This window comes from Pholcus phalangioides, unplaced genomic scaffold (genome assembly GCF_987345545.1).
Source record: "Pholcus phalangioides strain wild (caught in Gottingen) unplaced genomic scaffold, Ppha-v1.0 ptg000022l_1, whole genome shotgun sequence".
NCBI lineage: Eukaryota > Metazoa > Arthropoda > Arachnida > Araneae > Pholcidae > Pholcus > Pholcus phalangioides.
Genome location: NW_028301615.1, coordinates 21,547,434 through 21,563,761, shown reverse-complemented (window position 1 = coordinate 21,563,761; position 16,328 = coordinate 21,547,434). Strand labels below are relative to the sequence as shown.

Here is a 16,328-nt window from a genome sequence, read left to right as displayed (position 1 = left end):
GGATTCGACTGTAGAAAGGAGTTGTGCTGGGTTCGAAAAAGAAAGTGCATAACTATAACTAATAATAACAATAACCATGATTAACTATGATAATATTGTGGCAAAAAATTCTTAATCCTTGATTCAGTAAGGAATAAAATCCATTTAAACTTCTTCGAAAAAACGGGACATTTTAGTAAGAAACGTTGGGACGGGGAAGGGGGGGGGGGCAAAACTAGTGTCCCGTAAAATACGGTTAATATGGCCAATCAACATATACAAGTTTCTGGCCCGTGGCGCTGAAAAGGTTGTGCATCCCAGGTTTAGACTTGCCTTAATAATTGTTGACACATATTCGACTAACGATAGATTGATCTGAGTGATTCTTACATCATAACTAAGATGGATATCATTGTTGAGATTCAATACAAAATGAAAATGCACGCCATGTTTTTATATGTTATCCATTATAAATTTCATGAATGACACACAAAAATCTGTTATCCTCACACAAAAAAAAGGATTATTAACAATACGAATTCATCGTTTGTATGATTATTTACATTCGCGAATACAATCATTATTTGGCATATGGATAAATAATGGGATAGAATAGTGGGAAAAAGACTCTTCTTTTGCCTTCATTCAAAACAAGATGAATGCGTTTTATAAAATATTTGACGTATGCATATATATATAATTTTTCCCCCATTGTGAAGTTGCCATAATGATTTCTCTTACGAGAATGAAATATTATTTGAGATATTCATCACGTTATAATGGAATAATATCGTACACAAAAGGGGGTATTTTTATACGAATTTATTCATTTCAAAATCGATAATCGGGAAAAATGTCATGTCCATGATTGGTTTAACCTGGAATTCACAAATATTTTTTACATTTACAGTACGGTTGAGAATGAAATTTTTAGGTTTTCATTTATGTCTTGCAGTGCTCCTGTGAAATCTCTAAAAGCTTTTGCGGCATTCGTTGTTTAGTCTTCAGAAACCTTTGCTCTTGTACCCTTGTGTAGTCTCTAAGAACCATTACTGTACCCTTTTTGTCTCTAGGAACTGTTGATAAACTCTAGTTCCGTGTCCAGGAATCTTTTCTGCACCCTTGTTTAGTCTCTTCTGGGAACCTTTGCTGTACCCTTGTTTTGTCTTTAGGAATATTTTCTGCACCCTTGTTTTGTCTCTAGGAATCTTTTCTTTCTGCACCCTTGTTTAGTCTCTTCTGGGAACCTTTACTGCACCCTTGTTTTGTCTCTAGGGATCTTTTCTTTCTGCACCCTTGTTTTGTCTCTAGGAATCTTTTCTTTCTGCACCCTTGTTTTGTCTCTAGGAATCTTTTCTTTCTGCACCCTTGTTTTGTCTCTAGGAATCTTTTCTTTCTGCACCCTTGTTTTGTCTCTAGGAATCTTTTCTTTCTGCACCCTTGTTTTGTCTCTAGGAATCTTTTCTTTCTGCACCCTTGTTTAGTCTCTTCTGGGAACCTTTACTGCACCCTTGTTTTGTCTCTAGGAATCTTCGTTACATACTTGTACAGTTTATAAGAAACATTGCTACACCCTTGTTGTCTCTAAGAACCGTTGCTAAGCCTTAGTTCAGTCTGTAGGAATCTTCTCTGCACCCTTGTTTAGCCCATGGAAACCTTTGTTTTGTCTCTAGGAACCTGCTACATCCTTGTTTAGTCTCTAGGAAACCTGCTACATCCTTGTTCAGTCTCTAGGAATTTGCTGCCTCCTTGTTTAGTTTCTAGGAATCTGCTGTCTGTTTAGTTTCTAGGAATCTGCTGTCTGTTTAGTTTCTAGGAATCTGCTGTCTGTTTAGTTTCTAGGAACCGTTTTTGCACTTCTGTTGGATCTCTCGGAAATTTCAATGTACAAAATGTTGTTTCGTCAGAAATTTCTGCGTAATCCTATCTCTAGGAACAAACTGTCATTCTCATTGGTTTTCAGAGAAACTCTTTTTACACCTCCGTTGTGCCTCTATTAAGTTTCTAGGTGCTCTTGTTGCACCTCTATCGACTTTTTGAAGCATTATTTGTTACGTCTCTAGAAAATTTCGCTTCACCTCTGTTGGATTTTTATATGTTTTTACTGGTCTTTATTGTTTCTCTAGAAAATTCTTATGCATTCCTGTTGTATCTCTCTCGGAACTTTTGCTGCTTCGCTGAAGTATTTTTGGATCCCTCGGAACATTTGCAGAACCTATGTTGCATTTCTGGAAAATTTTGCTGAAATCAACTGCGGGATCTCTAAGAACTTTTCTTGTACCCTACTTTGACCTCTAAAAACCTTTGCTGTACCCCAATCGGATCCATTGAGAAAATGCTTGGGGCTTTGTTACAGCAGAATCTCTTTTGGATCTTTAGGAACTTTTCCCACATTCACCCTGAAGTGCCGCGACAATTTAAATTGGAATATTTATCTGAATACCGCTTTTTAATTTCTTAACCTTTACCATAGTATGTTACGAAATCTTCCACGGAACACCAGGTGGAAAGCGATACTCTGGAATCCTGTAGTGTACTTCACATTCGGAAATACCTGGACCAAACTGAGAATTAATATCGAAGTTCGAACGTTCAAGGCACAGCATATCAGACACACAATACGTACAACAAAGTTAGAAAAAAAAGGACGCGTCACAAAATCTCTCTTTTTCGTTGAACTTATCTATTATAGTACTCGTGCGTAGAATAATGTATGTGTATTCATGTGTATTTTTTAAGGCCTTATTTGGAGTGAGATAAAACAGCTGTGGGAGAGTGGACCGATGGAATATATCAACGACATGTGGAATATCATAGACTTTATAACGAACTCGCTCTATGTTGCCACAGTAGCGCTGAGAGTTATTGCCTATTTGCAGGTACGTATGAATATTTCATACCGGGTATATACTCTTATGGTCATCACATATACAGGGTGCACAGCTAACACCTCGCACCGCAAATTACTGGTGAACCGTTGACCCTAGAAACATACTTTTAATTAGAAAAAGTATTAGTTATTATTATTATAATAAAAGTATTAGTATTATTTTTTAATTAGAAAAAGTTACACTTTAATTTCATTATGACCAGTTTTGGCTGTAACGTTAACCTTACAATGCATGCCTCTTTGTTTTAATTGTCAACACCTCGGAACATGTTGCATGCTTTAATGTTAAGGGACATATCTATTCTTTTCGGATGCATATGTATCGATCGCTGTCTGGTTGTTAACACCCACAGTAAGACTTTGAGTTCCCGAAATTACACTTTCAAAGTGTTACGCGTGTGTGCGTTTCTTATTTCTCTTCTTTCTTGGCGTTAATTTCAAACATTTCGAGGAAAGAAGAAGAGACTCCGGGAGCTTCTTGGAGACCATTAATCTTTCTTACGTCGAGAGAAGACTTGGCTTCTTTCTCATGGTGCGGAAAAAAGCCATTAATAATTGTTTTGCATACATACGTAAAATGTATGTCCCTTGTCTTTTTTTCTTTTCTTAGGTTCAGAAAGAAATAGCACTTAACACCGGGACGGCCTACCTACCCAGGGAGAGATGGGATGCCTGGGATCCTATTCTAATCGCGGAAGGGCTGTTTGCTACGGCAAATATTTTCAGGTAAAAATACTATTTATCATTCTTTATTTGATGCATACTTACATTATATCTTTTCTCTATACGTAGGTATTACTTATGGGAGGGAAATTTTCAAACGTGAATTGAATATTCAAATAGGGTCGGAAACGATTACTGGTTTGTCTCGGCATCGTTATCATTGTGATACTTTCGTTTTGTAAGATAAATGATTAGTATCGTATAGGTATTAATGGAAGTCATTCCCACACAGTTGTTTGTTCTTTGTGCGCATGCGCAGGCAAGTTTTAGAGATGAATTTATGTGTTGTATTTATTTGTTGTGCCTTTTTTCTTCTCCATTGGAAGCATTTTAGGTTATTTCCTGGTATAACAAGTAATCGGTAATAATACAAATTGATAATATATAGAATATGATTCTAATAGGTTACTGTTCAAATAACTGCGCAAAGCAGTTATTTGAACACTGTGGATCGAAGCTACACTTCCCAAAATAATTTAGAGGTACTCTGTATTGCGATTTTTTCATGTATCGGAAACTTTTGATTTTTGAATTATGAACATAAACCGAAAGTATGGTGGAATAATAACTATTTGCATGTTAAAATAACAGAAAAAACTAACGATAAACGCAAATAACCACGAAAAAGCCTAGAATTTCTTGCGTTTTTCAACACAAAACGGATGCCGTTCTCAGAATATAAATACAGCATGACCATTAACCTGCTGACTCGATCATCCCACTGGGATAGGTTACCAAATTTTAAAATCCCAGATGGTCAGAGAAGAAAATTACGTTTCTTTGAGTCAGACGTTGTGGGCAGAAAGAAGCCGACTGCCTCATGTAAATGCCCGTTTTACACGCGTCACGTAATTTAGCAGTTAACTAAATTTTAAATCCTGAAGTACCTTAAAATTTATGCAGACGTTTACACGGGCTCAGTTGTTAAGTTGACAAGTAGGATAGAATCCGATTTAATTTTTCGGTTAAGCAGGCTCTATGCGCATGCGCCAGTGGGTGGGGCCTTGTATTTCCCAATGAGCATTTGCTAGTTGATTACTTACGTTAGAATAGATTTTAGTACTTGTAGACGTATCAAGTCAGCGACTCATCAATCTACTTTTAAATTATTTGACACGTGTAAACTGGTGTTTAGTCTGAAGCAACGTTCTAACTGGTTGCTTCGGTAATGACGTTGGAAACAGTAAATATAGTCCTCATATTGTCTTTAAATATTTCTCATGTTGTCCTTGAATAGTCCTTATATTGTCTTTAAATATTTCTCATATTGCCCTTAACTAGTCCTCATTTTGTCCTTTTGAAAACTGTCTTCGTCAATATCTTATTTATAAATATGAAATAATAAATAAAATATCTATTCCATAGACTGAAAATCACGCTTTTTTTCGATGTTCCTAAAAAGACACTTTATATGATAGGACTCGACATCCTAAAATAACGATAATCTTCCATGACGATTATGTCCCAATTATCCCGAGTTTTAGTGCCACATAATACAGTCAAACATATTAACCGATATGGAAATCACAACGCATTCGTCTATAGACTTATTCAAAGGGAATTGAAAGCAACATTCAATTGGATAGTTTCGCTTTCTCGAGCTATTTCAAAAGCTTTTTACAGCCAGACTTGATCTAAAAGAAACCCTATCATCTATTTCTTACATTTTTCTACGACGCACCTCACTAGGCAACAACACTGCACCCTAAAATATTCATAAAAAAAGTACTAATAAAAATACATTTAAATACACGGTATTAAGGTTAACTTACTGAAAGAAAGCTAAAAAAAACACCTATATTCACTAATAATTAAAATGATAATAATCGCGGCATTATCGTCATCGCGCCGGTACAAAGAAAGGGTTAATAGTCATTGACCTCTGCAAGAAAATGATCAACATCATCATCATTATAATGAATGTCGTTCAACGTACGTGAGCACACATTCAGTACTCATATTTAGAGAGAGAGAGGAGCAACACATTATGTTTAAGGGGAGGTGATTATTTGCTATTATGTTAGAAAATTGATAAAAGTATCGGGATGAATGGCCATTGAAGTGAAAATGACCATTTCATGTAATTACAAGGTTTATGGCCATTATTTGAAAAGAGAGGCAACATTATATATAGAGAGAGAGAGACAAACGGGGGAAATCACTCGCTGTATATATTTATTTTATTATCTTATTTTTGTGTTCTATGTTGAATGAACTCGTATATTTGATAATGAATGAATGAATAAGCATTATTTTCATTATTTTTTTCAAATCGCAGTTATGATGAATATTTTTAAAGTAATTAATTTTCTGTAGATTGTTATGCAATCATTTTATTTTATGTTTAACTTAGAAAAAATTGGTTTTTCTGATGTTTTTTTAACTGAATTAATGAAATGTTTTTTGATGGATTTCTGAAATGAGTAAAAATTATGATTATATTGCAATAATGTGGATAATGAGAGAGAGAGATACGGGAATTACTTATATATATATTTTATGGGGGGAAAACTGTTTAACGTAATAAAATATGCTAATATTTAATCATAATTTATATTAAAAAGTTGAAAAATATTAAAGATAAATTTTTAAAGAGTAAAATATTGAGAATTTAAAAAAACTTAAAAAAAGGAAAATAATTGAGATTAATAAAAGAAAATTCAACGAATAAAATAATGGAAATTATTGGAGCAAAACGAACGAGAAGTTAATGAAAGTTTTATATCAACAACTAAATTGATAGTTATTTAAAAAAAATTAATTTGAGAAAATGACTGAAAGTTGATGAAAATTTTTAAAAGAAAATTAATAAAAACTTCATGAAAGTTTCTGAAGGAAGATGAATGTTTTGTGTATAAAAAACTAACCACAACTAAACCAAATATAATGGATGTTTTGTGTGTAAAAAACTAAACTGACACGGTATTTAAAAAATAAATTTCTGAAATTTAAAAAAAAATTATTGAAAATCAATAATTATTTTTCAGAAAAAAAAACACTAAATATCACCGCAGGTTTTGTAAAAAATTTTAAAAATAACAAAATAAATACTAAAAATTAGTAAAAGGTTACAAAAACTAAAAAAAAATTCATATAAAACAAAAATAAAATTAAAATTGATAAAAATTCACTTCAAAAAATAATATATAAAAATCAATGTAAAAATTTCTTCAAAGGTTAATTAACAAAATCTAATTAAAACAAATAAGTTGAACCGATGGAAATAAAATCAATCTTCAAAAATATGTTTAAAAAAACCAAAGCAAAAAAATATATATACTATATATGAAGTAGCTTAGTGAAAATTAATCAAAAATAATAAAATTATCAATAAATGTGATCAAAACAACTAAATTAACTAAAATGACGAAAGCTAATTAAAAACACCAGGTGCAATGAAAATAAATAACTTCAATATTACGAATATCACCATTTTCGTAGTAGAAATAATATTCTTTTGTATATAGTACGAACGTAAAATACAAAAAAAACATATTTCTGCAAAAAAAAATTTTAATATTTCCCCCATCAAAAAACTAATTTTTTTTAGTTCACACAAAAAAAAAAAATTTTCATAAAAGTAGAAAAAAAATTACACAATAAGTTTGTTTTTTCCCCTAGAGAGAGCAGCATCACGTGGATAATTTCAGATTCCTGATGATATCACCCAAAATATATGTCCTTACATTAACAACACACACACACATAAAAAAACATTAAAAAACTTTCTCCTTCCAACGACAAAATAAAATTCATATCGCGTGCAACATGAAAACTTTCAACAACATGTTATGTTTTTTGCTTGGAGTTCCTACAAAATAAATCACATAAAGTTACGCGAGCTTGAAATATTATCCACATAGTACGGCTTCTTATTCTTCAAGACCCAACAGTATGATAATTATTATAATAATGGAAACCAGGAATAACAGGAACTTAACCTATAGGAAAAGAGGTTGAATAATTTCATATAGGAAACTAAGAAATCAAGTTAAAATAAACTTTCATTTTAGAAATAATTACTTAAGAAATGCACTCTAATATTTCATTTTAAAAATTATTTTAATTAATAAATATTCATTTTATAAAAAATACTAATAAAAAATCATTTTAAAATAAATTAGGAAATGAAAAAGAATTTCTATTAAAAAATATAATTAAATAAAATTAATCAAAACAATAAGATAAAAAGAAAATCAAACTTATATACATCATGTAATCAAACATACATATAATGAGTTTTAAAAAAACCAAAGCAAAAAAATATGCTTAATGAAATTATCAAAAATAATGGAATTAATAATAAGCAAGATTATGACAACTAAAATGACGAAAATTAATTAAAAGCGCCAGTTTCTATAAGAATAAATAACTTTGTAAATTTATAAACATTATTATTGCCATTTTTTCCAGTAAAAAATATAACATGACTTTACATACAGCATGAACGTAAAATAATGCAATATCTGTTAAAAAAGTTAAAATTTTATTCATTATGAAACCGGTTTTTCAGTTCATATAAAGTGACATTTTTTAAAAATTCCATAAATGGAAAAATTTCAAAAAATTCCATAAATGGAAAAATTTCAAAAAATTCCATAAATGGAAAAATTTCAAAAAATTCCATAAATGGAAAATTCCAAAATAATTCCATAAATCTATTACATAAGATTATGTTGACATTCTTTTTCACTGGAGAGCATCACGTGGATAACTCTAGAGTCAGATTCTTGAAAATATCATCCAAAATATTTGTCTTTTCTCCAAAAAAAAACACATATAAAGAACACATAAAAAGTGTTTTCTCTTTTCAACGACAAAAGTAAAACTCGTATCGCGTGTAACATGAAAATTTTCAACACCATGTTGTAGTCATATTTTCGCTTGGCTGCAGAGTTTTTTTTTTTTTTCAAAGTAAACCACGCAAAGATACGCGAGGTTGAAATATTATTCACATGGTGCGGCGATACATATTCTTCAAGACCCAACAGCACGATAATAATAATGGAAACCAGGAAGAACGGAAACTTAACCTAGAGGAAAAAGGTTACGGAAAAGGAAGAGGGTGATTAAGAGGGATATTGGAGGTGCTCTCTCTCCCTGTGAGTTTTTGGGAAGTAGCCAGGTTTTCCTAAAACTGTGCCCTATGCACACACATATACCGCTTTCCTGAATGCACACACACACACACACACCGCCTTCTTTCCTCTCATCAGGCGTTATACTAATTTGCATACGAAAAGGTCGAAGTCTTTTAACGCTAATTAAGGTTCTGTTTTCGGAGGCCCTGGCTCTCGAGTTCATAGGTTTTACTGTACTCTATCCATCCATCGCTGTGAGTGTGTATATGTATAGTATAGCCTGTGTGTGTGTGTGTGTGAGAGAGAGCCTAGTTTGTTCGTATCTCGTACTTTGCACGCGGTGGAAGAGAATTATTCTCGAGCAACATCCTTTCCGCTAAACTTGATTGAATTAGGCTGTTTCGAGAACGGCATTGGGTTCGCGTGTGATTTTAGTGCAAACATTTCGTCACGAGGAACGAGGTTTTGTGCGGATACTTTCTTAAAAGACGTTCACTCTCAGGGAGTTTTCATCTGCTTTTAACGAGAAGTTGTTTTTTTTTTTGGATTTTTTTTGTCTTTTGGAGAATGTCATCGAATATACAGTTCAAGCCGCTTAATGTGAACAACACATCGGGACTCGGGGGTTCCTGATAACCGAGTCCCGGATGTTGTTGGCTTAGAAAATCCTAAAAAAAAAATGCCTTATAAACTAGAAAAATCGGGGTAGACTTGAATCGCGTGTTAGGTACAGATATAATGAAATTATGTCATTATCATCGGCTTTGTCTTCGGAATAACTAACAAACGACGCCAATGTCGTCTATTTTCGTTGTGAACTGTTCGAGATATAGCGGGGAAAAAAAATTGCCACGAACCAAGGCAGCGGATTTGGTGCCCAGATGGGAAGAGAAACCGAAGCCGGAGTGATATTATTTGGGTGCACCTTTGTGCCATGTGCATCTGACGGTACTATTGCTTTTGATGTGCGTTGCGTACTCTTTGAGATAGAGCGGGAAACAATTTCTTACGAATCAGGGCCGCGGGCCCGGTGCCCAGACGGGAAGAGATAATGAAACTGGTGGGATATAATTTTGGTGCACCTTTTTGACATGTGCGTCTCACGATGCCATTGTTTTTGGCTTGCGTTAGTTAGGTACTTCCTGACTCCTTGGTGGGCCGCATGAGTCCCCGCGGGTTGGAGGTTGCGCACCACTACTATATACGGTGATATAAGCATCACCGTGAGAGAGATTTCTTATTACTGTCAGATAGGGTGGTGCTAATGTAATGGCTCTCAAATGTATAGAGCAATCGAAATTTCATTTTTAGTGAAAAAATATATACAGGGTGTACTGTAAGTACTAATGCGGCTTTTAGCTCATGAACCGCCTGTCGTAGAGGTATAATTTGAATTTTAAAAATGCTCAAAAGGCGTTCACAAATTACCCTGTGCCAGTTTTGAGGGTCCTTCTGACCTTTGAGAGTCCTTCTGACCTTATATTTGGAACAGCAAAAGCTTCTGGCCAACGAGTTTTGAGGGTGAACAAATACAGTGTGTAGCAGAATATAAAATCTAAATTTTTATACTGTTCCTCCTGCCCTCTAACTCCCGATTGGAAAGTTGCTGTCCTGTCTCTCCAACAAAAACTATTCCAAGTTTCTAAGTGTCATATTCGCTAACATATTCTCTCGGATTCAAAAATCAGAGAGAAAATGGCTAAGGGCAGCATAAATAAGGGAAAGGAGCGTTGCCCCTTAGTGTTTTTTTTTGTTCTTTCGCAACTTTTTTCTCCGTTTTTTGAATTCAAATATCTCAACGAATTTTGCACTTAGAAACAAGGAATTTTTTTTGTTGTTGGCCCCAGAAGATACAGGGAAACGACTTTCTCATAGGAAGTTAGAGAACAAGGGGACCGTATAAAAATTTAGATTTTTTTAAAAATATTTTGTTACTCACAGTATTTTCATTCTCAGGTACAGGATAATTTTCGAACGCCTTCCGAGCATTTCCTAAACTGGGATCATACCTCTACGACCGACGGAAGGTTGATGAGATAAATGCTACATTAACACTTACGGGACACCCTGTATACTTGATACCAGCACCACCTGTAACTAAGCATTTCCAAAAAAGCATTTCTAAAAAGACAGACGGGGAGAAAAACACAAAAGTTTGCGAAATAATATTTTCCGTTTTTTCCTACAAAAAAACTGGATCGAACCAGTATATATATCGTCGATATATATTTTTTATCCGCTAGATATTTCTCTTCCTCCATCCCCTTCGACTGGGATTTTTCGACGCCAATATTATTTTCCCGGATAAATAAGTGGAAAAAGACGTATTTTTCGGCTCTCTTTCTTCCTATAGAAATGGCGCAAATGGTAGATAAAGTATAAGGAACATGAGACGTGTATGGAAAAGGAATGTATAGGAGGAGGAAACACATACACATGAGGCGGATCGGATTGCGGATTGACCAGAGCATCGAGTATAATGGAGGATATCCATTGAACCCATAAGAAGAATACCGAGTGTTATATTTTAATGTGTTAGAATGCGTGATAACAATTCATTCTTGTTGAATTACTCATTTTTTTAAGAGCAGTACAGTCAAACCTCGTTAATGAGTCACTCTTGGGAGAGCAAAAATATGACTTAGTAAGCGAAGTGACTCGTTAAGTGGAGTAAGCTATAGTTGTGCCAATTCCTGCCTGAGGACAACTGGGACTTACATAAAGTGACCCGGTAAGCGGAGTGACTTGTTAACCGGGTGACGCACTAACGAGGTTTGACTGTATTTATCTAAATAGACCTGATTTGATCATTTTTTTGCTGCCATCTGCAATCAGTTTTTTGAACTATGAGTTTTTCCCTCAACTCATAGAGCGTGAAGTGTAATGTATAATTATAACGTTGTAGGCCTGTTGCTCTCTGCGGCGAGAGTTTTGAACGGGGAGATCGGCTCGCTAATTAGACTGGGACCTACAATTTATTGCCGATTCCGAACACGGTAGCCTTTTCTATACTCACCGAGAGGTTGGTGCGCTAACCCCTCGGTGTGGGAATACCTGCGGTAGCGATCTTTCTCTGTGGTCATATCGCCGTATCTGTTGTACCCCTGTGTCAGGAAAGTTTCTGACGAGGATGAACCGGGTATCGAACTCGTGACACCTCTAATCCTTTGGTACTTTCGGCCAGTATCTTATCGACCTGGGATACCGTGCCCAATTGTACTCAATAATTGCTTAGCTTGAGCTGGTATGGTACGAAAGATCCGACATTCACCGCTTTTATAGTTCTTTATCGGACGAAAGAAAAATGTGCTGCAAAGAAATGTCAACAATTGAAGATTGCGGAATGTGCTGCGAAGAGATCTTGTTGTGAACTGAAAGCTGTGTGCTGCAAAGAGATCTCGAGAATTGAAGAATGTAAATTGTGCTCATAGGCGAATATACGGAAGGGCGTAGGGGCATTGCCCCCCCCCCCCCAGCGTCAAAGGTGAAGTTGACTGATATATGAATTGACATCTTCATCATCGCGTCCCTCCAGAAATAATGACCGTCCCGTCCCCCCAGACTTCCAAGTCTATATCCGTCTATGATTGCGCTGCAGGGATCTCGAGAATTGAAGAATGTAGATTGTGCTGCAAAGAAGATTTCAAGAATCGAAGGGGTTGGGGTTGCAGAGAGATCTCTATAGTTGAAGATTGCTGCAGAGATATCACCCTACATTAAAGTTGTGCTGATAAGCGATCACGAGAATTGAAGGTTGCGAAAAAAGGAAATATCTAATCAATTTTTCGAAAGGAGGCAAGAATTGAAGGTTTGAATGAAAAGGTGAGGTCAGAATTGAAGGTCTTGCAACAAAAAGAGGCAACTTCACTTCAAACAATTTATTGATGAACGTAAAAAAAGTAGGGCTGGGAATCGATTGAAGTTTTTAACTGGTTAATCAAAAAAATGTAATCGATTAATCGAATTGTAATCGAATAGTTTTGTGATTATATTAATAATCACATAAATTATATTAGTAAATGCTATAAAAATATATTTTATTCATTTCACACACCTATTTTGGTAGATGCAAACAAATGTAGGAATGGGTTAAAAAAATTAAGGCTGCCCGCTTCAAGCAATTTGATGTGCCATAATTGCATATCAAATACCTGTAATTTCTTCATTTGGATCTTTTTGGTTATTATTCACTGATTTCAAAACTACTTTCGATTATACTGAGTAGCTTGTTTTCCTAGAAACTCCTCTCGAATGGTACTTGTGTTGGAGATCAACTGATGCTTCCAAGAATACGAAAACAATACTGTTCATAGTGGAGACAATAAATTGTGGTTGTCTTTTTTAAAACTCTTTTGATACAGAATCTACTATTATAAAATCATCATACTGTATGCATACGGTAAAAATAATCATACCAGCCGTACCTTGTTGCGATCGTAAATTACTGATAAAACACACAGTACGGGCGCATCAACATCTAAAACTGTAAAGTAACACCGCTTATTACGTTAGATTTTACGCCAGGGGGGATCTAAATTTTTTTGCTGGAGAAAATGGATATATTTTTCCCCCCTTTGGCCTTTTTCTTACGTATTGTACCACGATCACGAGTTCCACTCTGTTTATTGCCAGCAGAAGTATCCAGAGTAACCTTCCGCTCGTACATACACGTGTACAGAATACGATACAGCAGAGCGTAAATAGAAAAGACGTTCGATTCCCCTGCTTTGGGGTGATGGGCGCTGATGACTTTTATATGTTTGGAAGGGATCTCATCACGTTCGGGCATTGTCCCAGGACATTAGCGGGAATTCGGTAAATGGTACTCATCAAGCCATCATGGCATCGCTATTGTGTTGCATCCGAGAGAAAGGCGATCGCGTTTTATTCGGAATATATCTATTCCTCGGTATATAGCATTTCTTTCATAAGATGATACCTCCCCTTTGGAGAGAAATACAGAACGGATCAAGTACACCAGTGGATGATGTTTTCTTGATGTATGTGAATGTACAACACGGACAACACATGTAAGTGCTACGTTTTTTAATCTCCCAATTACTTTTTTTCATTCTGTGTATCAAGTACACTGCTGTTCGAAAGTTGAGCATAACAGGCTCTCTCGATTGACTCCAAATTTCACACATATACAGGGTGAACGACAAGTCCTGGACAAAATTTAAAAGTTAATAATAAATCACCCAATAGTCATTACAAGGTGCGGTTTGCGCTGAAATACTTATCGTGGCCTATATAGCTCTTTGATAAATTGAAATGAAAAGTTCAAATTTCCCACACAGGTGGCACTTTAAAACGAAAAACTCGACAAAACACATAAAACGCAGCACAAACAGTGCGTAATTGATGTTTATAACAATTTGCGTTGCATGAAACTACCGTATTTCAACATGATCACTCTTTCACCGTTTATATGTAGCTAATAAAAGGAGGTCATATTATATAGAACGCAAATTGTCATAAATACTAATTATACAATGTTTGTGTTGCATTTTATGTGTTATGTCGAGTTTTTTTTTGTTTTACAGCGCCACCTGTGAGCGAAATCCGAACTTCTTTTTTAATTTTTTTAACTATACAGATTCACTATACAGATTCTGAGTAAGTTTTATATATTGTCATCTCGTAAAATGAAATTTCACAAATTTTTAAACTATAATTTTGTTCAAGGCCCCGTTGATTTGCCGAGACAAGGTAAACAATTTAAAGAATTTTTCCATCAGGTGGCGTTTTAGTTGTTACTATCGTGTAGCGCATTTGTATCCGATTTAGGATATATCTAAACACTTCTTTCACATCACTCTATCTTCATTCATTCAAAAGTTATGACCAGTTGCAGATCTTGGGGCGCGGTAGCCCAGGTCTATGAGGGCCTTATTCACCGACATGGTTTAAACTGTAGTCACAATTTTTGGATAAGAGATCAACATAGATTGGTTAAAACCCTGAATTTAACCAATTCGTGTCGATCTTTGATCAAAAAATTGTGACTTGTTTAAACCAAGTCGGTGAATACCGCCCTAAAGATACTCGCCTAAAGTACTAAAGGATGTTTAGAGGTGTCGCGCGAGTTCGATACCCGGTTCGATCTTGTCAGAAACTTTCCTGACACAGGAGTACAACAAAAACGGCGACTTGACTGCAGCAAAAAATTGCTACCGCAGGGAGTCTCCCTTCGAGGGGGTTAGCGCACCAACCTCTCTCGATGAGTATAAAAAACAAGCCTAGCGTTCGGAATCGGCAATGAATTGTAAGTCCCGGTCTAATTACCCTCGTGTGAAGAAAATGATCAAATGATTGAAGATCTTGTGTAAAGTGACACATACGCAACCTCTTAAAATCATTTCCTAGCGCATTTTTGGGATGCCCTTGATCAAAAATGATAAATATTTCGGCGAAATAAAGAACACTGAAATTTTCCCATAAGCTTGACATCATGGAAGTAACGTAGTGGTATAGCACGCACGCAGTACCAGTACGTGCTAAATTATAAGAAGGGTTAGAATGCCACCTGGTGAAAACTTATGAACTTTTTGTGTCATCCTGAAATTTAAGCAGTATAGATAGACCGGGATAAGCAGTATAGATAAAAACGTCAAAACCGACCGGGTCACTCCGCTATGTCCCCATAGAGGGACATAAGCTGGACAGGATATAAGCTGGTCACCCGGAGGGCCAACAACCAAACCGTCGAAAGTTATTTAGTTAACTGAAAACATACTTAAGAGTTATGAATCTTTATATAACTACATATCCTGACTCTAATTCATTCATCATCACCGGGCCAAAACCCCTGAAGCTGTAAATATGAAATTTGGTAAGTAGTTTTATTTCACGTAAAGACTTAGTATATAAAAGTGATCGTGTTCAAAATTCAACTCCTAGAGTGGGGAGGGGGTTTCAAAAGTTATATAGGGAAATCATAACCGATCCGAAATCATATTGAAGCTATAAATATGAAATTTGGTCAGTATTATATTTTATAATATAGCGCCTCACTCTAAGACCGGGATTTCTAAAAATTCAACCTTCCAAGGGCTGGGAGGGTTCACACGAGGAGTTCACATATTATACTGGGGGGGGGGGGGAGAGATCATCGCGAGCAATTTTTCCGATTAACAAATCCACGTGAGCGCAGCCTCGGGTAACAGCTATAATAGTAACGTATAGGAAGACATTGAAAAATTAGTGTACCTAAGTCTGCTTATGGATGACAAGCCTTTGTAAAATGTTTTTATGCATTTGTTTATTTTTTACTAGTTCTCACATTATTTCTCCTATTTATTTACTTTTTGCCGATCAACAAATTATTCTTCCATTTATTTATTTTTTTCTGCTGGTCCTCAAATTGTTTCTTTTATTTATATATTTGTGGTATAGATCCGCAAAAATTATCACTTCTATTTGTTCATTTTTTGGCGATCTACAAATTATACCTCCTATTTACTTTTTGCTGGTCCGCAAATTATATCTCCTATTTACTTTTTGCTCGTCCGCGAATTATATCTGCTATTTACTTTTTGCTCGTCCGCAAATTATATCTGCTATTTACTTTTATGCGGGTCCGCAAATTATATCTCCTATTTACCTATTTGCTGGTCCGCAAATTATACCTCCTATTTACTTTTATGCTGGTC

General features: G+C 35.2%; 1 protein-coding gene across 1 annotated transcript in view; it reads left to right on the top strand.

The window, feature by feature from the left end:
• Window positions 1-16,328, top strand: part of LOC149069996 (transient receptor potential-gamma protein-like) — a 226,365-nt gene that overhangs the window by 187,819 nt on the left and 22,218 nt on the right. Inside the window, exons 8-9 of the mRNA XM_089249484.1 lie at window positions 2,719-2,858; window positions 3,480-3,595. Of these exons, the coding sequence (XP_089105610.1) occupies window positions 2,719-2,858; window positions 3,480-3,595 (256 nt within the window). The remainder of the gene's footprint in view (window positions 1-2,718; window positions 2,859-3,479; window positions 3,596-16,328) is intronic.